The sequence below is a fragment of the Poecilia latipinna genome, unplaced genomic scaffold (assembly GCF_001443285.1).
Source record: "Poecilia latipinna isolate Pla-1442-1.1 unplaced genomic scaffold, P_latipinna-1.0 Scaffold609, whole genome shotgun sequence".
NCBI classification, from domain to species: Eukaryota; Metazoa; Chordata; class Actinopteri; order Cyprinodontiformes; family Poeciliidae; genus Poecilia; species Poecilia latipinna.
Window position 1 is genome coordinate 262,567 of NW_015113225.1, and position 25,979 is coordinate 288,545.

The following is a 25,979-nucleotide window of genomic DNA, read 5'->3' on the forward strand; positions in this document are numbered from 1 at the left end:
GATTGAAGTTTTTGGCTTTCACTAGGCCACTCGAGAACATCTTTCTAGTTGTCTTCACACCATTTCTGCTGGGTGCTTCGGGTCTTTGTCATGCTGGGAAAACAAATATTCTCCAAAGCTGCAGTTCTCTTGCAGATGGAAACAAGTTGTTCTCCAGGACTATATGTTCTGCTATATTTTTACCTTCTACCTTGAAGGAGGTGAATATTTGTAATTATTCTGTAGAAATATTTATTGTTAAAAAATGTCAAATTTGTTGATCATGACTGATTAGTTAAAGCAATAAAAAGGCAAAATCATCCAAGAGGGGGTGAATGATTTTTATAGGCATTGTATTTTATATTTTCCAGGCCTTTTTTTTTAGGTAAGCCTGAGACAAACAACCAGCACAGGATGTGCAGAAGAGTCAGATGGTACAAGCATCAACATGTAGGATATTATGAGATAATAAGATATCAAAACATTCCTGTTAATGGTGGTTGGTGCTCATGCTGGTGCTGAGGCTTTTCCACAGTAAGTGCAGTGCTGCATTTTTAACTCTGTTCACCCTGGTTTCTACCTCCAACTGCACACATGCAGCATGTAAACCAGCGTTGCTGTTTTTTTTTTTTTTTTTTTTAACCAACTGATCTAATAGCAGCGCTGGTAGCTCGCATCCTTCTGTCCAGATGAAAAAGCAATGAGTCTCCTTGTCTGATTTCCTGATTCTGTGGGGATTGTCTGATTCAAAACGCTGTGCAACCATGGAGGCTGCGGAAACGTGCACAACCAGAACAAACATTGGTTGCCATAGAGATGGACGGCAACTGGGCAAGGATTCAAACTGATCCTTCGATACGTCCTCCTGTTAATGCCATAAAACTGCTTTACAAAAACTCTATTAAAAAAAAGATAGTTTTCTATTTGAAAATAATAATCTAAATTAATTATATTTTTGGTAAAATGCATCCTCCCTTTTAATTTAAGTTTAAAGGAGACATTACAACTGAAAATTTATTTTATTTTTTATTTTTTAAGGTTGCATTGCTCATTTAGCAGTTGGAAACAAAACTCTTGTCTGAAATGTATTAATGATGACTGATTTAGAACTTCCTCTTAGACCTGGATTTTAAAACTCCTTTATTGTGAAACAGTAAAATATTCTAGGCAGTCATGCTTTTTATTTTGTCTTGGGGTGTAGCTAACCCAAGACTTCTTCTTTCTGCAGTGTCATTTAAGCGGTTATGCTCCCCACAGACTGAACCCAAGAGGAAAAGAAGAAGCAGCGAGGAGAAGGGAAAACTGATTGAGGTCAATCAGAAATAACCTTCAACCCAATGCAAACACAAGATCTTTACAGTAAAGTAAGAGTCAACTGCAATAAAATGTGGGCTTCTATACTTAGTTAAACTTATTATAGGTTTTTACATGTTTCAGACATAATGGATGCTCAAAACGTTTTCCATTTCTTTTTCAAGTAACAGGTTTAGACATGCCGCAAACCTAACAGTTTCATTTTTCCAGAAATGCAAAAGCAAAGGGAAGTGTGGGTTTCTCAAGGAGGTAATTTTATTGCACTGACAACATGAAATGATAAAAGACCAAATGGAGGAGCTTGACTCTTTAACTGTTTACATAAAGGGGTTCAAAACCTGATTAAAAAACATAAAATCTCTTAATTATATAACCATTTCTGACATGAAATGGTGGAAATACAGCTTTTTGATAAATGCTGTTACATGAAAATTTTAAGTTTAGATTCATTTGCATAAAGATTTGTAAACTGTTCAAATCCAGGACTAAATGTCTGTAATCTTTAAAATAAGAGTCTAAAAACTCTGGAGTGTCTTTGGCATGTTTCTACATATCTAGAAGCCTCATGGTGTTTGACTTGGACTTTTTGGACCGGTCTTGTGACTGAAAGATCGCATGTGCGCCTGTAGCCTCGTACAGTGATTACAACGCCCATCTCCACTGTTGAGCCGAAAGCGTTCATCTTGACTGTGTGCAGAGGGAGGGTCCACTTTCTGTTACAAAGAGCAAGAGTGGCGTACCATTTAAGGGAAGTGTGAACCTTGTGACAGGAAGCTTTTGAATCACTTCACTGGCAGAAGGTAAGACTTCAATAAATCTCCTTGAATTTTTTATTTTTATTTTTACATGTAGCTGTTTCATTAACCATAATTTACAGCTACGGTGAAAGCTTTACTTAAGAACGTCACTGGTCTGAATATCCTGTTCTGATGTTTATTTTTCATCAACCTGACCTGAAACACGACATGCAATGCTACTGAATATTAAACAGCAAGAATCGTGCGTGTGTGTGTGCGTGCGTATTCCTTGTGAATTTTTTTTTTTTTTTTTTTTTTTTTATGTACGGGCTCAAAACTTTACATACAGGTCCAAATGTACACAAACACCCATTTAGTTTATATTTGGTTGAATGTCTCTGAGCAAGTTTCACTTTGGCTGCAAGCATTTTGTCAACATCAGCAAGTGTGAGGCATAATTCTTCCTGGGTATATCATCTTGGTATATAATTTGAATTGGTTACCACAAACTTGACTTTAACGGTTATAAATTGTATTCCTAGGATAAGTGGCAGGAAGTTCAGGACCACTTCATAGGCTTCCTGTCATTTTCTGTTTCAATGCTGGTTTTGTTAATGTGTGTTTGGGATTATTTTCCCAAACACACATAAAAAAATTACTAAGCATGGCGATGGCTGCTTAATTCTTGGTGCAATGTTTGATTTTTGTCTCAAACATTTCTCCTGATACAGTTGACTTGTCGATGTGGCGTGTGAAGTGAAGTTAGAAGTTGTCTATTTTGAGACAGGTGTTTCTATCTTCTCTCACATCCTCTTAGGTCCAAGACTGGCTTCAAAGTAGACTAAAACACCTGTTTCTCTGCAGTTTCTTTTACGTTGTAGACAATGACTCATTTTTGGAATTATTTCCCATCTGATGGTGGTAGCTTGGTGCAGTTCGGATTAATGGTTGAACCTCGGACACAGTTGGACGTTCCAACAGAAAACTGACCCACAACACACAGGACAGCATGTTTCTCAAAGCCCCGACCTTAAGCCCTCCAAAGATTTATGGTGGCTGCTTAAATGCTCCAGTTCTTCTATATTTGGCGATGAGACTGGCGGGTAAACATGACCCACAACTCTGAGCGGGCCATGCTTCGTAACTTTGTAATACGGCTCAAAACAGGGCTTACAATGATCACTGACTTGACATAACTTAAACCTGTCAAGTCATAGTGAACTGAACACCACAAGCCATATGTCAGCAGACCCACTTCTGTGTTGGTTTGAGAAGGTTTCTGTTGGTTGTGGGAAAACGACTCAGCCTCTTTTGATGCTAGCAAGGAAAGCCGTTAACGTGAAATGGCTCAGAAGGTCTTGGCGCTTCTGTCGTTGGGTCATTTTTGTTACATAAGCTAATCAAAATACAAAAAGAAGAAACCGGAGCAAGAAAGAAGCAGAGTAACGATTCATATTGGTCATATTTAAAAATTAGCTTGATGGAAGTGACCGGGTTTACCCTGGTGGGAATATTGCCTCATATGCTGACATCAGTCGTCTAGAACTAGTTCCCATTTTGCAAACTTTACTTCCCATCCATCCCCAATATTTCAGTAGGATTTAGATCAGGGGAACATGCAGGGTGGTCCAAAAAAACCCAGACATTATGGTCCTGGAGGAGGCCTTTCTCGGACAGGTGTTGTGAACTGCAGTGTTGTCCTGTTGAAATAAACAATCAAATTTCTAAAAACTGCAGCTGACTTTCTCTCTCCATTAGATGTTGCGGATGACTGCGTGGCTGTGTGTAGGAATGTTTCTGTGGGGCTTTGCATCTTGCTCCATCAGATGTCCCGATGGGGCCTCCTGCTCTGATACAGAAACCTGTTGCCAAACCGCTCGTGGATACAGCTGCTGTCCGTATCCAAAGGTACGTCACATTCTTTTAAACACAGAGACATTTAAGTCACTGGTGCGGTAATGTAGTAGGCTTAAAAAAAAAAAAAACAACTGGTGTCACTGATTCTCTCTCTTTGCATTTGTCTTGGTGAAGGCTGTCTGCTGCAGTGACCTAGCCCACTGCTGTCCCTCAGGTTTTCTCTGTGACCTTGCCACTCAGAACTGTGTGAAGCAATACCAACCATGGATCACCATGCCGATTGTAAGGAAAGTGGCTGCAGAGGTGCCGAGCACCCCTGACCTCTCTCTGACCCCTTTTGAGGAGGTCAAACAAAGCAATTCCCCAGAAGAATTAAAAAGTCCAGGTGTTTACTGTGACAGCTATACCATGTGTCCTGATGGCACGACTTGCTGCAGACACCCAAAAGGTGGCTGGTTCTGCTGCCCTTTGTCTCCTGTAAGTAGACCTGCAAAATGAAAAGCAGTTAATCACTTTCTGGGAGAAATTCCTTTTTTTTTTTCACTCCAGCTCTTGAAAACATGTTTTGCTGTTCTGTAGCTAATTTCTACATACGTTGTTTTTGTCTTGTAGGCAAAATGTTGCCTGGACGGCTTCCACTGTTGTCCGTACGGATACGACTGTGACCACACTTACAGTCACTGTGTTAGAGAAGGACTGGAGGATCTGTTCACCTACAAAAAATCTCTGACTTCAGTCCCAGCTTATCTTCTTTCAGTGTCTGAGAACAAAAGCACTAAGAAGGAGGTATACAACACGTGCTTGATATGGCAGTTTTACTTTACGCTTATATTTCTGCTCCTCCTATTGGCCACAAATGTATAACAACACCTTTAAAAAAAAAAAAAAAAAAAGATAAAAAAAGATTGACAAAAATGAATATTAAAAATATATTTAAACAGATACAGAAGAATTGTCAGCTTGTATGTTTAGTTTCTATCATTTTTTTTTTCTACCTTAATTTTGCAGACAGCACTGACAGCTCTGACAGAAGCCAGTGCCAACTCCTTCAATCAGGGAGTCATTCGCTGTGATGACAAATTTTACTGCCCAAGTGGCTCAAGTTGCTGCAAGGGACCCGGAAACAAGTGGAACTGCTGTCCTTACCCACTGGTATGACTTGCACAACTGTTCTGTTGTTTGGGAATCTTTGGTTGGCATGCACTTTAATAGTTATGTGCTTCACAATAGAAGATGTAATGGTACAAGCAAAAGGATAATGTAAAAAGTAATTTGGGATACAGAATTTCTCTCTGTTCTGTCCAGAAATATAGAAATGAATATTCCTTGATTGTAAAACCTTTGTGACTTCTTTTGTTTTAACTTGAATAATTTTCAGGGTGTGTGCTGTGCGGATGGTAAGCACTGTTGTGAGTATGGGTACCAGTGTAACCCCTCTTCCTCCAAATGCACAAGATAGACCACCTGAAGACGACTCGGACACACCGAAAGCACTGAAATTGCATTATTTGATTGTACTTGGAGAGTTTTACTCTCGGTTTTGCTCAACGTTTCCAATAAAGTCATTCAATGCCTTATTACCTCATGTAGGTTATCTCCAGAAAACAGTTTTCTGAGATTATTGTGATTAATATAAAGGGTCTATCTGCTCTCAGGCTTGTTCAGGCCAAGGCTTTTTGATCAAATTGTTTTTTTTTTAGATGCAAAAAATTATGGCTTATTCCAGCTTCTTATTTTCATTAGCTGTTTCTAAGTTTTCTCCTATTGATTATGACCTGCTTTGCAAATTAAAATGAGGAGCGAATATTTTATGACATTTCAAATGTCGACATTTAGAATTGAATTGTAGATTGTTCTTTTTTAAATAAAGTTGCATACCTTTATCAAAAAGGTTTGTTTTTCACTTGCCAAAAGTTGCTTGGCATATTTTACAAGCACTGTCTCTACCTTTCTTTAATATATTTGTTGTTTACTGAATGATAGAAAGACTGGGGAAGAATAAATATGTGGACCATAAACACCCGGACAGTTTTACGTGTAAAGCTCAAAGACCAACAGATGCATGTTTGTAGGCATTCGTGTAAGAAAAGCATGCACAGACAAACATCACAAACATATACACCGATTGAAGAAAAAGGAAGAATAATTGAGGACAATGTCAAAATAAAAAACACAGCAACAACACAAAGTATCGGGGTTTTGCCTTCACACATACATGAACTTTATTAATATCCTATTTTTTTAAAACACAGGCTGTCCTGCTATGCTGCTATGCCTACTTTTTGCAGCCAAAAAGTAGGCATAGCAGACCCTGAGAAGTCTGTCTAGTCTGTCATTTAGTATTTAATCTTTTTTTTTTTTCATGGCTTTTGTAAGGTCAGGCACCAACGTTAACAAGAGCACAAGGCTGCTCAGTTACATTAACTGGAGGACTAATTACAGGCAAGTTTACTACACCAAACTCACTCATTCATGTCTTCATGGACTTTGCTCTGAGCACTGGTGCACAGTTGGGTTAGAACAAGAAGTCTTTTACTAGACTTAAGGGGCTCCTGAATGCGAGACCCACAATATAGTCCCCTTACAACAAACTTTAAATCTGACACAATGCAGTCAGGTACGAACCATTTCCCTGACAACTGTCAAATCCAGTCTCTTTGGATGAGAAATGTTGATGAGTTGGAGTATGTAGTTTTAGCAGTTCAGTAATTTAATTTTAAATGAACTCAGCTCCTGTGTGACTCAGAAGTGACTAATTCCTTTGCAAATGATCGTAGAAGCAGTCTGCCTCCACAAATTCAGATTTTTGTATACCAATGGATATGGAAATGTTTTGAACATCTTAACACATCAATGTTAGCTTGAACATTGATGTGTTCATCATTGTTCATCAAGAGAGTGTTGCTGACATCAACAGAGACCACTCTAACAGACTGCAGCTCATCAATATTTGGCCCACCTGCTTTAAGGGCGAGGGACTTTCTTTCAGCAGCAAAGGTGAAGTGTGGAGCTTCTCACGGAAAAGCGGCAAATCACTTCATTGATGGAAGGTAAGAGGTGACGTTGTCTACTGTAGTCCAACACAAAGTGCCCGTTTTTTGTCTGGAGACATGAGAGTGAAAACAGACATGAGTCAAAAGCAGAACAAAGCTGACTTTGGGCTTGCAGAATACTGGAAGCTGAGCATGCTTGCTCTATTTCTTTGTTTTGTTTTCCCTCCTAGATGTTGAGGATCACTGTGTGGTTGTGTGTAGGAACATTTCTGTCGGGTGTTGCATTTTGCACCATCAGGTGTCCTGAGTGGGCTTCATCCTTTGACTCGGCCACATGATGTCCACATGCACCAGAGTCATGCACCTTCAGACTCTGAGCCAGGACTGTTACAGATTGTTATGGCACTGGTCCTCAAGTTATGGTGTCTTGCAACTCTTGGTTGTGTCTGGGCTGGTGCTTTGAATAATCAGTGTGATATAATGTTAACACTGATTAATGTTGTGTTTGGCCAACTTTAGTAGTTCTGGTATTGTAGACCACAAAATGTAACTTAATGTTGGGTGTTTTTTTTTTGTTGTTTTTTTTAATTAAACTGGATGTCTAACGTTTTTGTGAACGCCACCTGCATTTTTTTAAAAAACTTATGGTCCTGAAAATTATTAATATGATGGGGAAAATGACCTGAAAATCAGTTTTCTTGAATATTGCCTTCTCATGCTTGCGTCCGACATACTCCGGTGCGGAAGGGGGCGACATTTTAAACTGGTAATGTAATCCGCCGATAAAAGGGGCTTGTCTGTTTGAATGCAAAGAGCGGAAATGTTCTTTGACTGCAGTAGCATTTCTCGTGTGTCCGAAAGGTCTTAAGTGGGAAAAACTGTGAAAATGAGCCAACTGGAGGAGCTAAAGTTGTTTGTGGCTGGGCGACTGCGAACTGCTACATCCGAAATCCTTGCTGTTATCGACAAAACTATAGAAGTGTACGAGCAAGAGGTCACCCGGCTGAAGGAGGAAAACAAGCGCCACTCGTCTCTGTTGGAGATTATCCTGAAGAAAAAGTTGCCAAAGAAACAAGGTCAGACCATGCCGTATTGGTTTGATTCGTATGGTTAACGAATTCAATAGAAATTATGGCTTATTGTGGCTCCCTGTTTAATTAATCAGAAGCATCCCGTTTCAAACAAACTATCCCCCGTATTCCCAGCCCCCATGAGGCTTTGCGTGAATTATGGGTGCGATTTCCTGCTTTGGACCACTTGTTTACATGTTAGGCGCTAATCCTCTTTAGTTACGGCTTTTTTTTTTTTTGCTATAAAATACTTGGGAACACCAAGCACAGTTGTTGAGTTGTTAGTTATTGCAAATAAACACTTGTACCTGTTTGGGGATTTCTTTTTAAATAGAAATCTTAGTGCAAGCAACATTAAATGCCTTCACCTGAAATGAGCTCACCTCTTGCATTCACTAAACCTGCACTACCGTGCTAAATCAGTCATGACAAAGTTCTGTCTTGGCTTCATCCAAATAAGTAGAAATTGGCCCACTACGGGTATTGCTGAGAAAGCAGGAGCAAATGGCTGAAGGCAAGACGCAACTCTGTTAAACCATGAGTGGAATCCGTGTTCACAAGATGGAGACTGTGAAATGCAGACTGCAACAGAGCTTGAGTTTGCTGGGGATGGTGAACTCATTCCACATCTGATTGTGGGCCACATTGAATAGGTGTGGTTCTCCGTCCCTTGGCATGATCATGGTGTAAGCTTTTTTTCTTTCTTTTTTTAAAATATATGTCCAATATTGGAGAAGCTTTAAAAGATGGAAATAAAGAATTCAATTAACCTTTTAAAAAAATTGCCTAAAATGCAATAACAGGCTCCTTTAGTAAACAATTAATCATTTGTACCAAATGAAGCATCTACAGCTAAATAATACTTCTAAGATCATCATGTGAAAAGCTTAACCCACTATTGGGCTTATCTATTTACTTTTTTTTTTGGACTAACCTGTTAATAACTGAATAACAAAAGGTGCCAATAGGAGATTTTTCTCCATTTTGTTTTTTTACAGAAATGTAATTGGGTGAAATTAACACTAGACTACTTGAGGAGTTCTGGGTAGAACATGTTTACAGAAAAATTTTAAATGTAACATTTTTTGTGCAATTTTGACTTAGTTACTGCTCAGAGTATGTTCTTTAAGCATACTGACTTTTTACATTTCAGTTATTCCAATTAATCGCTGCAGCCCATACACACATCCCAGAGACAAGACCTAAACTAATAAGACTCGCTTTTGTTGTTTTGTTTTTTTTCTAAGACATGTACAGATTCAATGGCAAGATAAAATGGTAGCTTCAGATATAAAATAAGCAGCTGCTTAAAACCTTTCTGTGTTAAGTTTCATGTTGTTCAAATATGAAACTTGTTGTTTTTGTAGACATTTTGGTTGTCTACAAAACCCACAAAAAAAAAAAAAAAAAAATCCTGGAAGGTTAATTAATTGTGATTCTCTAATGGAGAAGAGAGCCACACCTTCTGTGTGTAGAATACTTAGTTCTGCTCCAGAACGTACATCGAGGTGCGCTCTTCATCAGTTTTGCTTTTCTTCTCGTCTCTTCTGTGCAGGTTGTCACGTAACCAACACTACCACTACAGAGGTTGCTGCAAAGCTTGCCACTGACTGCAGTATCGCTCCTGCTCTTAAGGAAGAAAATTCTCCTTCTGGCCCATCTGCTCTAGACTCAGGAGTTAACAGCAAGACCCAAACATCTACCTTTAGCGCCACTGTTGGTGAGAATAATGCCAAAAATTGTTGCTGATCATAAAGTAACTTTCTTCTCCGTAAACAAACGCTTAACACCTTTCTAACACTTTATTACAACGCATAGCTGATTCATTTTTGGTATACCCTAAATATGAATTGCTTATTCCACTCAATGTCTCAAGCATCAGAAATCTTTTTTTTTTTTTTTTTTGCACTCGTCCTTTCCCTGAGTCAATCAAATCTTTTTTTTCGTCTCCCAGGGCAACAGACTGTCTTCATCTCCAAGGAGCGCCTTCTCAGGTTTTCAACCATGGAGAACTGTTTCTTCTGTTCCAAGCAAGTGCCCGCCTCAAAGCACCACCTGATGAAAAGACATTATGATATAGCTGTCCATTTTATTCAGGATGACATCGGTAGGTTTAAGCATCACATTTGAGAACTTTGTTGAATAAAATTTCATACCATAATTTTTTTCAATGTCCCTGAAACATTTCATGTAATACTGATTGTCTGTTGGCTACTTAAGACAGCATAATGAAAATCTCACACTTTTACTATGCATTAATATTATTCACATCAAGCACCATGTCCATATAATTTTGAAAACAGTAGTTTTTTATGGAGTAACTCGCATGCTTTTTTTTTTTAAGCAATAAATTATTTAATTAATGGCTCATTAGCATTTGTTTTTTTTTAAACTAGGTGTTTACCCCTAATCAGCAAACCTGTTTTTTTTTTTTCTCTATTTGCAGAAAGATTTGTGATCCCATGTATGTGTTCAGACAAAGTTCAGGAAAGAAGTCACTGGCACTGTCCGTGCTGCAAGAAGGTCCTTAATCGGAGATGCATCTTTAAAGTCCACCTATCAAAACAACATTGTAGGTTTTCTTGGAGATGTGTTTTTACGTTTGCATCAGTTAGGAATACAACTATCCATACATAATGCTATATGTGTCAATCTTAATACTGTTTTCATTCACTTAAAGATAAGTGTTTTTTTTTATTTTTTATTTCAGGTTATACTGTTCTGCAGACAAGCCAAGTGTCAGGTCAGTATGTTTCATACACCATAAAGAAATGCAGCACCAATGTCTTATGGTTTTTTTGTTTTTTTTGCGTGCTTAATTACAGTTTTTTTTATTTTATTTTTTATTTATGGTGATCCAGAGGTGTCTGTTCCATTGTGGTTGTCAGATGTAGCAATAACTGATGGATTATTTTCTAACTTTTTTTCTCCCTACTGAATAGATGTACCCAAACAGCAAATTTTCATAAATTCTTTTTGTGAGTAAGATTTAGGTGCCGCATAAAATGACCCACAGTTGGTGATCTCATGTTTTACTGTTAAATATGAAGACATTACCAGACAAATCTTCAATTTTTCTGGAATTTATTTCATTTAAATGGGGTTTGAAACTGTTCCAACTAATAGAAAAATTTATATTATTATTTATTCTAATTATCAAAAAGGGAAAAAAAATATTAAATGAGTTGCTCTTCTGACCACAAACAGGACAGTGTTTACTATTTGAATTTATTTGAATGACATATTGTGAATATAATGAATAATGAAAGATTGTACAAATTGATCTTTGAATATTTGCATTGTTCAAAGGTGCAGCAGCCTGATTTCTAGGTTTCGGTCATAGTATGTATTTGTTCCCCTTTATTTTCACTTTCTGGATGCAAAAATTTGTTTTGCTTCCAAGAAAAAAAAAATCCTACCATGTTTTTATTGAAATAATAACACATCAATGCTTTTCTCACCAGGGAATCTTCGTCTGCCTTACACTGTCATGTTTGAAGAAGAATCTTCGGGCCTCGAAGACTCTGAGGAAGATGAGGAAGAGCTCAGCAGTCCGGAACAGCAGCAGGAGGAAACGGCTTCACCTCTGCTTCCAATGAAAGAAAAAGCAGCAGGTATCAAACTACAAGCCGTATTATGTCAATGGCACAGCTACATGAACAGTCCATGTAAAACATTATTTTTATTTTTAATCCTCAATTTTCTCAGGCCAACTTCCAAATGTGGTGGATGCCCAACATTCTGGTAGCAGTCAACCACAGCAACACTGTCTATACCCAAATCAAGACCGTGGCATGGACATCTGCTTCAACACTCGCATCCAAGATGGAAAGGAAGTTATTATAGTGGAAAGTCGTCAGAATAGTGGCTTTGGTAAAGGACTGGATTCAGCTGGCAAAACGCAGCACCCAAATGAAACCGGTGTTGTAACGAAGGGCCAATCCTGCAGCAATACCAAGGAATCTATCCCAACCAAAGCAGCATCCTCAAGTTCAGATTATCTTAGTCCACCAAGCAAAAAGCATGCAAAAAATCAATTAGCAGACCTAAATCCTAGTACAATGAAAACGGAGTTGTCTGCCACTCAGAAACGTGTTGGGTCGTATTACTGCAAGGCATGTGGAGAAATTTTCCACTACTTCCACAAGCTGAAGACGCACGTGCAGAAACACGCAGGGGACAAAATCTGTATTTGTGGGGTTTGTGGGAAAAGTCTGACGCGAGGTGAAAGTCTACACGAACACCTGCAGAACCACAACACCGAGAACGTTTGTGGGACGTGTGGCAAGCAGTTTTCAAGCCAGTCTCGCTTGCAGCAGCATAAGGCTTTTCATAAATCAAAGACTAAATACAAAGTCTACAATATGATCCCACCAGGATTCACGCATGCGTTTGAGAAGTCTAAAGTTTGAAAATCTTGTCTAACTGGAAACCCTTAAAACTGAAATTGGTGCTAAAGGGGATGAGCTCAGACTTGAGTAGGATAAAGTTGTGTATGTACATGGGTGTTTTGTTGAGAAGATTATTTAGGTTAGGATAGCTGTTTTGATTTAATGTGGAGCTAAATTGATCATTTTCAGCAAATAAACACAAATCTTTAAATTGATAACAATAAGAGCTTTCATTGTTAAAATGTTAATTAGAATGTTTCTGGTAATATGTCATGTTGGTCTTAGATTTAATTCATGAGGGTCTGTAAAAGGTCTTAAGCTTATCCTACTGAAACCTGCAAGAACCCAGTCAAGCATGGCTGAGATTCTCCAGGAATCAAATCTTCTGTGACTGTTGTCCTTTAGTAGCATTGTTCTCATATGTTGTGCTGTAGTGATAGAACTGCTTGTATGTATGTATGTATGTGTGTGTGTATGTGTATATATATATATATATATATATATATATATATATATATATATATATATATATAGATTCTTAGAATTTCATAATGTCATGTAGTGTGGAAAACTGAGTACACACTACATGCATTGATAATCAGTTTTTGGTTGAGACATACAACTGTGTTAAAAAAAATCCCAAGGCTGCAGGATATAGTTAATAACCAGCTTCAAGTGTTGCTATCCATTAAATTAAGTGGTTATTGGCATATGTAACTGTTAAAGTCATTCTCTAGTGGAAAACATTTCGGATAGTTGCCTTTTCCTTTCCAGGTGTGGACGCCCCAGCAATTTCAAAGGTTTAGACTGAATCAGAAAAAATACAAAAGTAACTTTTTCTTAATTCTGCGGGCTTTATTTGACGGTGGTGGGTTACATAGAAACACTGAGAAAGTAATGGGTGACAACAAAAAAGCATTCCTGTTAAAGATGTATAAGGAAAATCTGTCATACAGTGTTGAATGAATCCCCTTCAGTGTGGCTGTGCTGACTGGTACGTAACGTTTCAGCTTCTCGGCAGCGTTCAGTCATTTGTCTCCCATAAAAATGTGGCGAGTTTATTCCTGACAGGAAGAGGGGGTTAGCTGCTCCGCTCCAGAGTCTCTTCCCTATCAGTTCCCTCCCTCACGGGAAGTCAATCTACAGTAACTCCTGGGCTAGTTACTGCCTCTCCTCTTTCTTAAATTTTCATTCTGGGAAACATGGCTGTGTTAAAGATCCAAGACCAGGTAAGCTAACATCTGGTTAGCTAACGCAAAGTCGTCTGGAACTGATAAACGGGTAGTTTATTCGAGTATTTTTACAAAGTGTTGTTCGTTCCCATCATGTCCAATATATCAACTTTATTATTATTTTTTAATCCTAGCTTAATTTTATCAACGGTACACATTTTCTTTAGTTTGTAGTGGTAGGAAAATTTATTTTTAAAAGATGAACGTCCAAGGGCTAAGCTAATGTTGCGCCGCTTCTATCATTAACTTTAATATCTGACATGTTAGCAGACTAGCTAGCGGTAAAAGTAAACAGCGGAATAGCAGTCCTCTTTACACCCATGCTAACATCATGTCACCTGTTGCCTTAAATTAGTCCATCTTTCAATGGACGTTGTTGCATATCGAGGGTTGGTTGATTTATTTATTTTTTTGCTTGTATTTTTTATTTATTTTTTGCTTGGGGTGCTGATGCACCTCTGAACACAGCTGGATGGATGTGACTAAGAGGTAACCTATGTGGCCAACCCTGTCATTCTGAAGCGCATTTAAATACCTGTTATGTTACGCGTTTCTTTAGATATTAGCGCCGAGTTAGTGAGACTAACTCGATTCAAAGCGGCTCCTTTGTTTGCCCCCCAGGAGTTTGCTTTGTCAGCTGTCTTGGTTTTTCTCCGGGCAGCTAAATGGCCAGTTGGTCACCTGTTGCTGCAGATAAGAAAGGCTGTCAGACTGAAATAGTTGATCCAAAACCTACAGCTGCATCACACTTAAGGCACAATCCACGGGGTCAGCAGCTGCTTACAAAGTAACGGATCCCGAGCTCATGTAGAGATGAAGTGGAACAAGACTGTTAACAATTTTGAGCATAGTGATGGAGTTGTAATTTGAGCTTACTCGATACATATTATGTGTTACAGCTCACTTAAAACTTCTTAATTTATTTTGAAAATAAGAAGGGACGATTGCATAAATGTAGCCAATGCATGCCTCTGCATGACTGAAATAATACTCAAGATTTATGAAGAGGTTTGCGTAATTACCTTACAGGATGAAGGGTGCTGTAGGGATGCATTTGAAACAGATTGTGTTCCAACTAATCTAGGAGACATAAAATAATCTGAATGAAATAATGATATTGGATGAAATAATTCATTATCTCTGCCAAGGTGATTCCAAAAGAATGATTAGATAAAAATGCAGCATTTGGTCTCGTCAGTCCTTTTAAGGAAGATCTTTGTTCCTCCACATCTTCTAATTATGTTTTAAATTCTTTAATGTAATCAGAAAAAAAAATCCAGCGCTGAGCAATTAAAAGAAGAATTAAGCTTAAATTTTATAATCAAAAAATGATAGAGTAAGGCTTGTAAGCCATGAAAGATACTTATTCTGATAAATCATAAAATAAATCCTTTAAAACATTTGTGTTTGTTTTTGAAAGCGATTCTTTGGTACTTTCAAAAATATATTTTATGTAATTTTAAATGTGTATTTATCCACATTACAAATATCATAGCTACTTATTCATTGATTTTTCTTTGTTTATTTTTTTTATACTAATCTTCCGTTTTTTGATTTTATCAGCTGCAGTCAGAATACAACATTTTAAAATTGAAAACCTTTTTTTTTCCCTTTACCAGTATGGTATTTATATACCATTACACGCACAACTTACAGTTCATATGTCGATGGTTAATACTTGATTGAAGTTAATGAGCTTTTTCCTTGTATTGCTGTGAATTTTGGAAAAAGATAAGATGTGTAATTGCCTGTTCTTTTTTTGGGGGTGGAGGGTGGGGGTTGTTAGTTTTGGTTTTGCGTTTCTTAACCTTTGTCAGATTTAAAAAATAAATAAATCTGGAACAAAGTACACCAAAAAAAAAACCCAAAAAATGTTTTTGATGTGTTTACGGACAGAAAAAAAACATCTTCACTTTGTTGCATTTAAAAGTCTGCAATAAAAGTCTGGAAATTTCAGCCTTTGCCCAGACGACGACTGGGGAAAATACAGACCTATTCTAATCACCGCCTGATTGATTGGTGAATCACTAATAAATACCACATTGATCCCTGTTGGGTCATTGTTTTTTTTTTTTTTTGGAGTTTTTCTGCTTGCGAGCGTTCTGTGTTCAGTGTCCTGAGCCGTCGAGAAGCACGCAACGAGCGGAAGACTGTGATTAGGTCCCACTTTCTATTCTTCATTGTTCTCTTGCTTGTTGACAGAGAAATGGGGACAAAAATAGTTGCACAGAGGAGCCGGACGGGAGATGTTGGTGACTTTTGGAAAAAATTTAGATTTGTTTTTTGGCCTCTAGAGGGCATCCTATTATTAAAAACATCAATGTCTGAATGAGAGAACAAGTTGTCGACAATAAGAACCCATTTACCACATAGCGGACAACACTAGTTACACGGTTCATCCACCTGCAACATGAATCCTCCCCAGATAAATTATTTGTACCTAACATGAATTTTTATAGAGTGCTTTTACTAATTAGTGTTTTTTTTTGTTTTGTTTTTTAATTGTGGAGTATGTTCTGCTATATTCACACATGAGCATGATATCTGATTATGTAAACATGGTAATTGGTTGTCTTGATGATCTTCACACACAAAAAAAAAGCTGTTTTATTTGATCCTCTTTAGGGATTTTTTTATCTCATTTCTGTCCGGTGTTTGAGTTTTAGCAAGACGTTGCAGGACTCCAGTGCTGGTGTAAAGTTAGTGGCTTTGACAGTCGAATCTGGGTTTTTACTGTCCGTGTTTTTCATGCTTAATGATGTTTATTTTACTGCATGTCTCTGCTGAGCTTTATGCTTCTGAACGGGATAGGCATAAAGGATTCTGACTGACTGGAACTGCTGTCAGATATGTTACAGGCCAAGATAAGAAGAAACCTATTAGTTTTTTAATTGTTTTTTTTTTTTACAGAAGAAACATAAAAAATGTCGCATTCACACATGAAGCCTAGTATGAATGGAAACAAGGAATCACAATCTCAGGAGTGTTGGGGTTTGAAACAAGTGTATCCACAGAGTTAAAGAAACAATGTTTTATATCCAATAAGTTAGTAAAGTATTCCCACTAATTATAGAGTTTGGAATTGTGGGTAAAAACTTTGAGTTGGATAATAACGAGCTTCATCATATCTAATTGGGCCCTTCATTTGCTCTTCTAATCAGTGCAACCAAAGCAAGAAAAAAAAAAAAAAAAAAAGCCCTCCTTAGTTTGAATGGGGGGAAAATTTTGGGGGTTTGCTTACAAGCTCTGCCAAAACACAGTATTTGCATTGTTTCTCCATGGCTCTCTCAAATATTGCTGCTGACATTAGAAGGTCCTTTTTAAATGAGCGAAGGTGCTGGTTAGTGGGATAGAGTTCGATTGTCTGTTTGCCAGCAGCTGTGTTGCTTTTTGTTTGGGAGAATATGCGCACCAGCACAGACAAACACACGCTGCCCGACACGTGCTGTCTTTTGTGTTTCTGCTCTGCGATTGCATTACACACACACACACACACACACACAAACGTCGACTGCATCCTGTGGCAGCGTCGGAGCTGAGGTCAGTGGTATCCATCAAACTCTCTGTTACACATGCTCTCTGTCACGTAAAGCTCCACATGAAGTTGTTAGTGAGTCGACTGCATTTGCGTCGTCTGATAAAATGCTTGGTGCAGTTTTTATATGAATCTATACTCTTAGTTTGAAGATTTTTTTTAATGAGGGTTTCTAAATGGGGAGGCTGTTAGAGTTTAGGCCTGCAAAAAAAAAAAAAAAAACACACCAATCCACCTCCCTCTTTCATTTGCCCCTGCTTGCGCAGTTCCTCCCTTTGAGTTAATGGGGTTGTGCGGCCTGGCAAGATTGCCCCTTTTAGGATCTGGTCTGAATGAAAAGAAGACTGGAATACACACACACACACACAGTCATGCACACACAGACTGGTCTTGTTAACCACCCTCACATTCCCTGGCGAAGCCTGTTTGTTCCAGTTTCATAATGAGAGGGGGACTTTTGAAGCTGTGCCACTGATACACCAAACAGGATGCCAAACCACACGTACATGAAGAACATGAGCTTCTCCCGGTTATGCATTGTTATTCATAAATTCAAACATTTTTAAAGACTTTATTTGGACCAAGTTTCAAATCTGGAAGCGTTGTGTACCACAACATTTTTTTTTTTTCCCAAACACCAAGCTGTTGGCGACAGCTTTGTAAATGCCTTAAGCGTGTCCAGCTAAGGTATGAAAAGCCGTGATATCTGAGCTTATTGTACAATGACCAGCATTTGATCCACGCTGAATTGGCACTAAATCCATAAAACGAGGGTCAGATGAGTCATGTTTTCTGGTTGTAAAGATTTGACCATCCATAAAACTCAAGACACACACACACACACAAAAAAAACATATCAGTTTGTTAATTTAGAAATGAAGATTTGTTTACTACAAAAAGTATTGTTGCATTGTAACTGTGAACACATTTTCATACCCCTAGATCAATGTCATAATATATCTGCAAACCTCAGTGTATTTTAATGGGACTTTATATAATAGACCAACTCAAAGGGGTGCTAAATATTTTACAAGTTGAAATCTGAAAAGTGTGTTGTGCGTTTGTGTGCCTCCTTGCAGAGCAGCGTTTTGGGGTAATGCCTCTACCAAAAGAGAATTTTTCTTTGCGAAATAGGTCAGATTGGACAGATGCAGCCTGTGAACTATTTTGAAGTATTGACGCAATTTATCAGCATGGACTTTGACTAGGCCATTGCGACACATAAACATGCTTTCCCATATAGCAATCTTATCTTCCTCCCTCAATCCCAAAACATGACTGTTGGGTTAATTAGTTTCTCCAAATTGCCCTTAATTATGAGTTTGTGTGTGGTTGTTTGTCTTGAGCGGCTCTGAGTTGTTCTGTGATGGACAGGCGATCCTTCAGCCAATAAATGCCTTTTTTCCCCACTGATGCTCTCTAAAAAAATCCCTCTTAGACCTTCATAGAAAAGCTGGATTTATGTCGGTGACATTGCATGCAGGTGGGTACTAGTTAGGTGGCAATTGGCTACAGTGGACTTTATTGAGGCAAATCAAAAGAAAGAGAGCTGAATGCCTTGCTTTTCAGAGTTTTATTTGTAAAATGACTTGAAAGCATATATCATTTCCTAATTATGCAATACTTTTTGTTGATTTTTTTTCCTCATAGTTTCCTCAAAACTACATTGAAATTTCTGTTGTGACATAAAAAAACAACAACATAGAAAACAGGTTTCGCCCCTTACTGTCCTCCGCTCCAGTCGTCTTTGCATTTCTTTGTGTTCTGTTGAGCACCTGCCTGCGATTGTCTCCCTCACTTTCCCTCTGTCCTTTCATTTTCTCCGACTCTGTCGCTCCCCTCCCCTCTCCCTCTCCCTCTCTTATGAAAGAGCTGGCTTCAGCAGTCTGACTGAACCGAGCGATGCATTCCTACTCGCACACCGGGCGCTGCTGCCCCGTACGAGCTAATCGCTGCTGGGTCCGTGTGTGTTCCCGGCTGCGGCTCAGCACTGAGGATACGGAGCTCCCTGCGTGCTGCTAGGCAGCCCAGACTCATTCTGCCGCATTCATGCCTCCTACCGCCACCATTACGCAGAGGAATTTCCTGCTGTCTCCTCGACCGCTGCTCACAGACAGAGTGAGTGTTGGTTAGAGAGAGGGTGAGGGAGAGAGACAGAGGAGAGGAGAGGAGACGGGCTGCAAAGCGACACTGACAGATAGAGGACAGAGCTGGATTTTGTGCTGGATTGACACATGGAGATGCTCCGCGTCTGTTTATGCGGGAAGTACTTTTTATGGCATTTATCGCTGACCTTTGTGCTATGGGATTGCGCACATATGTAAGAAGGAACACTGTGTATTTATGTGTGCGTGTGAGTGAGTGAGTGTGTGAGCGGCCGTTCCTGATGCGGTCAGAACGGGCGAGCCGTGTGTGTATTGTGGTGCTGGAGGAGGTGGAGGAAGACGAGCCCTCTCCTTCATCCCCACCTCCTCGGCCCAAAGCATCTCATCAAGTATCTGGAAGGGCTGTCGCGCAGGACGACAAGGTGAGAATGCTCAGTTTTATTTAGTTTGCCAATTTTTTTTTAAATTATTTTTCCATGTTTTTTTGCAGGTGCACACCACACAGCATTAGAGATATGTCTGCAGTTTTTATATGCAGATGAGTGAATCTTTCAAATGTGATCTGAATTTAAAACTTCAATACTCGTATGCCTCGTTGCAGAAAACTACAATGGGCTGCCAGCACCTGTCATCCAGTGCAAAAATAGCACAAGTATATTCCTGGCCATTGGTTTCTATAGCTAGTTGGTATCGCCTGGTCTTTGTAGTCCTCTTTCTCTGTGTATAAAGGACAAGGCTATTGCTGGAAGTAAGAAGAGCCTCTTTATGTTGGGCTGACATGACTGGATGTTTAGGTTTGTAGGCAGTGCATGCTTGCGTATATCTAATTGTATTCAATACATTTTGAAACATATTAACTACAGTAATCATCTTTGTAAATAAAAGACCTGTAAATAGTAAAAATATATTAGTGAGCCTTGATGTTTCACAGGCTAATGTCAGATTTACGGTGCTGGATTAAAGTTAAAAACATTCAAAGCAGTTTTAAAAGTAATTACGTCTTAAACTGCAAGTAGCTATTTTTTTTTTTTAGCTTTCAGTTAATTTATCAATTACACGCTTAAAAAATATATTTCTTAAAGTGGAACAACTTAGCATTTCCGTAGTACGCCTGATCATTTGTAGCAAAGGATGCATGTGTAGCTAAAAAATACTTCTAAGATCAACATGTGAAAAGCTCATCCTTTTCTGCTTGACTTTACATAAATACAGTGATTATTTTGTTTTGTTCATCGATTTTTTTTTTTTTTATTTTTTTTTTTTGCCATAATTGGATCGCAAGAAGTGCTCAATAGATTTATTTTAGAGAATTTGAACCAGGTGAAACTAAAACTATAAGGTTGTATTAACCTTAATTGTGCATGGAATTTGTACATTGTTGGCTTAATTAGTGCTCTGACTGGGTTGTTGTTTCAGGAAATGGATTTTTTGAGTAAACAAATTAGTTGATTATTTCAATAAAAATAATTGTGTCATACTTGCAAAACTAATCACCTCTGTTGAAACGTTCACATCTGGTCACATTGCATCGTTAAGCTTTCATGCATTTTTTTATCTTTTTTTTTTTTTTTGGAGCTTTATGTCATAAACCAACAGCGTGCGGTGAAAAGGGAGTAGCAAATGGTTTTCTTCAAACGCGTGGAAATAAAGGCGTCTTTGTCTTTCAGAACCAAATTTTACTGTAAGTACAGGCTCAATCATTTATTTTTTAATCATGTTGGAAAATGTCACAGCGGATTCTTCCATTCTTCCATTGTGAATCCGTTGTTTGAGTTTATTTTTAATAGGAGTTTTTAAAAATAACATCCCCGAAATTATACAACAATTTCTTCTTTAAGGTGGAAACTTTGTACATGAAACGAATCTTTGCGTCGAGTTTACTGTAGGATCTCTCGAAGGTTTCTCATCACTGCAGGGAAACGCTGTTTACGAAGCAGCAGCAGCAGGATGCTGCTGGAACCATGCCAGTGCTTCAAAGTGAGCTCCGTAAACTAATATGAGTAAATGATAGTTACCCTGTGTTCGTACACTCTCAACTTCCTCTTTTTCTAGTTTGTGCAACCTGTCTAAATTCTGTCATATGTTTGGTTTTTTTCCATATTAAACATATGTTTTGCATAGTATTTACATAATAATCTGCTCTTCTGGTTCCACAAGGAAAGAGTGCAGCTTTATTCCCCAGATGACCTCAAACAACTATGATGTTTTAGAAAAATAGTTTTTTTTTTGTTTGTTTTGTTTTGTTTTTTCCACCCGCTGCATCCTGCAGCTGTCATAAAGAGGTGATCTACAGCCAGGTGTGGCCTACGGTTTTGTCCAAGGTTGAGATTATTCTCTCCGAGTGTGAACCGTCCCTTACTTAACTCTCAGAAATGTGACCAAGCTGTAGAAAATGTCTGTGTTTCAAATGAAGGGTTTCTGTTTTTTCTGTCTCCGAAGCCATCTCTGCTGAGAGCCATCTTTAATGTGGACCCAGACGAAGTTCGCTCTCTTATCTTTAAGAAAGAGGATGTCAACGTTCAGGCAAGTCGAAATCCTTCTCCTTGCGCCCGTCAGCGTTTTTAAATATTAATTGGCTCCACTTTCTAAAGCGCATTCCAGAATTGCGCTTTCATCATCGTTGTCGCATGTCGTGGAGGTCTCAGGACGCAAGGACACGACCTTAACCTTCCCTGTGGTTTTACTCTTCCCTTTCCAATTTTTCAGTTTATGACCCATTATTTTCCATTTATTGTTCCTGCACAGTGTACTTCTGTACACCTGTGGGTATATATTGCTGATGTCATCACACCAAACTCTCCAGAGTCAGCAGCCCCGGCCCAGACCTCTCGCAGTCACGTGACCTTTGTTTATAGCCCCACTTTGCTGATTACTCTTCTCTGCACCGAAAGAGAGAGAGAGAGAGAAAGGGAGAGGGAGAGAGACGGAGAGAGGGGGTGATGATGATGCAGCACGTTGTGAGCAGGATTTGATAGAGCGCAGTAAAGAATAAAAATGAAGATGAAGATATTTTTTTCTCCAGGCTCGTGTTTCCTGTGGTCTGTAACAGTATAAGGTCTATAGATTTCACATGTGTGACCTACGTTCCTATGAAAAATGAGGATGCTTTAGGTACTTAGTGCTTCTCGTTCTTCCCCAGGACAACGAGAAGCGAACCCCTCTTCACGCCGCAGCGTACCTCGGAGACGCTGAGATCATTGAGCTGCTCATCCTTTCAGGTAAACGTCACAGGCATGTTAAACTTCTCGGCTGCTGATTAAATAATTGATGTTTTGTTTTAGGTTTGGGATCCGTCTTTCTTCAGTTGTCTCAGCTCCTTGTGCTTTCAGTAGCCATTCTCATGCACTTTGTGACGATTTCTGTCTCTTCATACCGCAGACTTTCATGTGTTTTATTGGGTTTATTTGCTTAACTCATTGATAATAACATTTTTGCCAATTCGTCTTTGTTAGACAGCTCAAGATGAATGATGAAGAGCCTCTGTAAACATACAATTATGCAGTCTTGGCAGTAATTCTCAGTCGGATTTAGGTTTGGACTTTGATCTAAATAATTAATTGTCGCTCTGTCCTTTGGTCATTGTTCTGCTGAAAGGTGAACCTCCTCCTCTCTCAGGTTGTTTTGTAGCCTCTTTTTAGCGCTTCTTTCCTCTCTAAACCATCTTCACTGTCCCCCGCTAAGAAAAATTATTTCTACAACACGATGCTCCTACCACTGTGTCTCATTATGGGTGATGTCTCTCCACAAATTGCCCTTTATTTGTCGGTATAGAAGGTAATCGTTAGTTTGATCTAATCAGAGCGTCGTCCACATATTTGCTCAATTCTGTGCACGTTTAATGGAAAGTTAAGTTAGTTTGCTTGTTTTGGTGAAAGCAATTCAAATAAATTCTTAAAGGGAAATACTGAGTTTTCCTTTAAAAGACAAAATGCCTTGTTAGATCATACTGCAATGGGTAAAATGCTAATGATTGAATTGAAAAACTAAATAAGTCACTTTTTTGTAACATAAAGGTGTATTTTATTTGATCAAATTGAATTAGTCATTCTTTTCATGGCGTCCTAAAGAATTTTAATCTCATTCATTCGCATAAGTTTCGCCCTGTTTTCTTATCCACGGTCACCATCAGTTGTCCCATCGCTACAGATGACATTTCCTGCTCGTTATCAATCACATGATGCGTGTCGGACATAACGAGGTGCGGCTGCGTAACACAGGAGTAGGGGTAGAGTGATTGCGCTAGCGTTGGTGTGTGTGCGTGCGTGTGGAGTGTTTCTCATTGACGTGAAGAGCCAGCAACAGGTGCAGCTTTAGACCTATTTTAACCCTCAAGCTGTGCCAAAAAGAATCATCTGCCTTCCAGGCACCGCTGGCTCTCTCTGCCTAGAAGCCATGTGAGCTGTGTTTGTACACTCAATTTCTCTGAAGTTATTTTGTTTTTTCTAATTAAATTAACATAAACATGGGGCTAGTAAAATAGTTTTTTTCTTTTTTTTCCTTTTTTGACTCTAATCTGTTCTCTTATTTAAGGAGCCAGGGTTAATGCCAAAGATAACAAGTGGTTGACTCCTCTGCACCGAGCTGTGGCTTCTTGTAGCGAGGTAACATGTTGCACAGACGCACTTTCTCTTGTATGTTTCAGTTAATTTTGTGATTAGCGGTGACATCAGAAGTGTTGTTAATTTACCTTTTCATGGAGAAGAGCTGCACAAAACCTGAGAAATGTAACCACTTTTAAGTGACCATCTCCCTACTGATATAAGATACTTTCACTAGCTGTTAAATCCAATCGAGCTATTTAGACATAAGCTTATTGTGAAACCATAAGAATTTCTCTGCTCATTGTTTTCGGTCCTGGGCAGCATTCCCACACTAACGTATCCCCGTCGTACTCTTTCACTTTCTTTGTTCTATTCTAAGCACGAAAAGGCTGCTAAGAATAGCAAAGAATTTTCAAAGCGTGACACGGCCACCCGCAAACATTTTGTTAGCGCGTCACCCAGCAGACCCTCGGTCTGCCCGGCCCTGACCCGTGACTCCCATTGTCTGCAGGACGCCGTGACGGTGCTGCTGAAGCACAGCGCAGACGTAAACGCTAGGGACAAGAACTGGCAGACGCCGCTTCACGTAGCGGCCAGCAACAAGGCGGTCCGCTGTGCCGAGGCTCTGGTGCCGCTGCTGAGCAACGTCAACGTGTCGGACCGCGCAGGACGCACTGCGCTGCACCACGCTGCCTTCAGTGGCCATGTAGAGGTCGGTGACTTTGATGCAGATAGATGAGAATGCAAAAACTTTATTTTTTATATATATGTGTATATATGCATTTGTTTCTGAAATGTAACAAATAATTAAGTTGTTTGAACCTGTTTTTGACGGACGCACAAATACAAAAAAATAATTGTAGTTCCTTCTGACTCACTGACTTTACTACATGTCAAAAACAATAAAACCAGTTGGGTGAAACACAAGATGTTGCTGCCTTCTTTTTTAATTAAACTCTTTCTAACTGTGACAGTTTTGCAAGAAGATCACATGACAGCTTTTTCTCACACAGGCTAACGGACATGTGGACTCATATGACCACAGAACAAGGGTTTACTGTCTTTCAGTCCATCTGGGATGACCTTTGTAGTGGATTATATGGCTTCCTTTCTGCGTAATTCAGCCTGATTTTACATTTCTGGATCTCTTTTTGTGAAAAGAACTAAAGCTCTCTGCTCTTACACCCAGCTGTATCAGAGCAGCAGCTAACATGTCTGCCTATCAAGCTTTAAGAATACAGTCCATGACTATATTGTCATATTTTTCCCCTCCTACTTGTCTTAATTCGCCCGAAACAAACACATTGACCCGATGTAAAGAGGCTTCACATTTGTTTTAAAGAACGGTTCAAGCCACTGCGTACAAACTGTTTCAAGAGCAACGTTTCTGCAGATGGGGCCTGCACATGAACACTTTTTAAATTGAAAATGTTTGAAAATGTTTGTTAGATGGTGAAGCTGCTGCTCTCCAGAGGAGCCAACATTAATGCGTTTGACAAGAAGGACAGGAGAGCCATCCACTGGGCAGCCTACATGGGTGAGATTATAGAAAAATGACCTGCTCCACTTAAAAACGGATGACTTTTGTTTATTCAATTCAATTGTTTTTATCAGGTCACCTGGAGGTTGTTAAGTTGCTGGTGGCCAGTGGAGCTGAGGTCGACTGTAAGGACAAGAAGGCTTACACGCCGCTCCATGCAGCCGCCTCCAGTGGCATGAGCAGCACGGTGCACTACCTGCTGAGCCTGGGTGTCCATGTCAGTGCACACACACACACACACACACGATTGCATGTCGTTCATTCGTTTACAAGTCGTCCACGCAAATTTAAAGTCTTATGTTCACATGTCTAAGATTAAAACCTTAAAATGTCTTAAATCCATTGGCCTTAAATACATTATTAATCACAGATCTTAAGCTTTTCCTCTGTATCCTATGTAGTTTTTCTCACAGTTTTATTGTCAGCAAATGTTTGAGCCGTGCACTCAAACATTAGCTACCACTAACCAACTGCTAATATACCCTTGCTAGCTTGTTAGCTAGCTTTTTTTGCATCTAGTGTAAATTTATCACCAGTTGGCCGTTCGACATTTGTCTTCACCATTGGCTCACTTCTGTTCCCAGCCAATACGATGCTACATGCGTTCTGTGCAAAAAAAAAAAAAAAAAAAAAAAAACCCGTTGATTGTATTTGATTAAAAAAAATTTAATTTATTTCTACAAAT

The 25,979-nt window shown here is 39.0% G+C and overlaps 3 protein-coding genes across 5 annotated transcripts in view; all 3 read left to right on the forward strand.

Moving 5' to 3' along the window:
• The first annotated feature begins 1,955 nt into the window (after positions 1 to 1,955).
• Positions 1,956 to 5,777, forward strand: LOC106953871 (granulins-like). The gene is made up of 6 exons (XM_015042946.1): positions 1,956 to 2,093; positions 3,789 to 3,938; positions 4,062 to 4,364; positions 4,500 to 4,673; positions 4,896 to 5,039; positions 5,266 to 5,777. The coding sequence occupies exons 2-6, from the start codon at positions 3,789 to 3,791 to the stop codon at positions 5,344 to 5,346; spliced, it is 852 nt and encodes a 283-aa protein (XP_014898432.1). The 5' UTR covers positions 1,956 to 2,093; the 3' UTR covers positions 5,347 to 5,777.
• A 1,839-nt stretch (positions 5,778 to 7,616) lies between these two features.
• Positions 7,617 to 12,589, forward strand: LOC106953872 (zinc finger protein 432-like). Its single transcript, XM_015042947.1, has 7 exons — positions 7,617 to 7,956; positions 9,506 to 9,670; positions 9,905 to 10,057; positions 10,397 to 10,522; positions 10,661 to 10,693; positions 11,415 to 11,564; positions 11,659 to 12,589. The coding sequence occupies exons 1-7, from the start codon at positions 7,767 to 7,769 to the stop codon at positions 12,360 to 12,362; spliced, it is 1,521 nt and encodes a 506-aa protein (XP_014898433.1). The 5' UTR covers positions 7,617 to 7,766; the 3' UTR covers positions 12,363 to 12,589.
• Positions 12,590 to 13,328: 739 nt separating this feature from the next.
• The window catches only part of LOC106953873 (serine/threonine-protein phosphatase 6 regulatory ankyrin repeat subunit A-like), a 25,313-nt gene continuing 12,662 nt past the window's right edge, over positions 13,329 to 25,979 (forward strand). Inside the window, exons 1-7 of one of the 3 annotated variants that reach the window (XM_015042952.1) lie at positions 13,329 to 13,570; positions 21,653 to 21,736; positions 22,353 to 22,431; positions 23,744 to 23,814; positions 24,266 to 24,466; positions 25,204 to 25,291; positions 25,369 to 25,511. In XM_015042952.1, the coding sequence (XP_014898438.1) occupies positions 13,544 to 13,570; positions 21,653 to 21,736; positions 22,353 to 22,431; positions 23,744 to 23,814; positions 24,266 to 24,466; positions 25,204 to 25,291; positions 25,369 to 25,511 (693 nt within the window). In that variant the 5' untranslated portion in view covers positions 13,329 to 13,543. Of the gene's footprint in view, positions 13,571 to 18,827; positions 19,636 to 19,685; positions 19,866 to 21,652; positions 21,737 to 22,352; positions 22,432 to 23,743; positions 23,815 to 24,265; positions 24,467 to 25,203; positions 25,292 to 25,368; positions 25,512 to 25,979 lie in introns of those variants that run through there. The other 2 variants (XM_015042948.1, XM_015042949.1) reach the window with 2 other exon arrangements.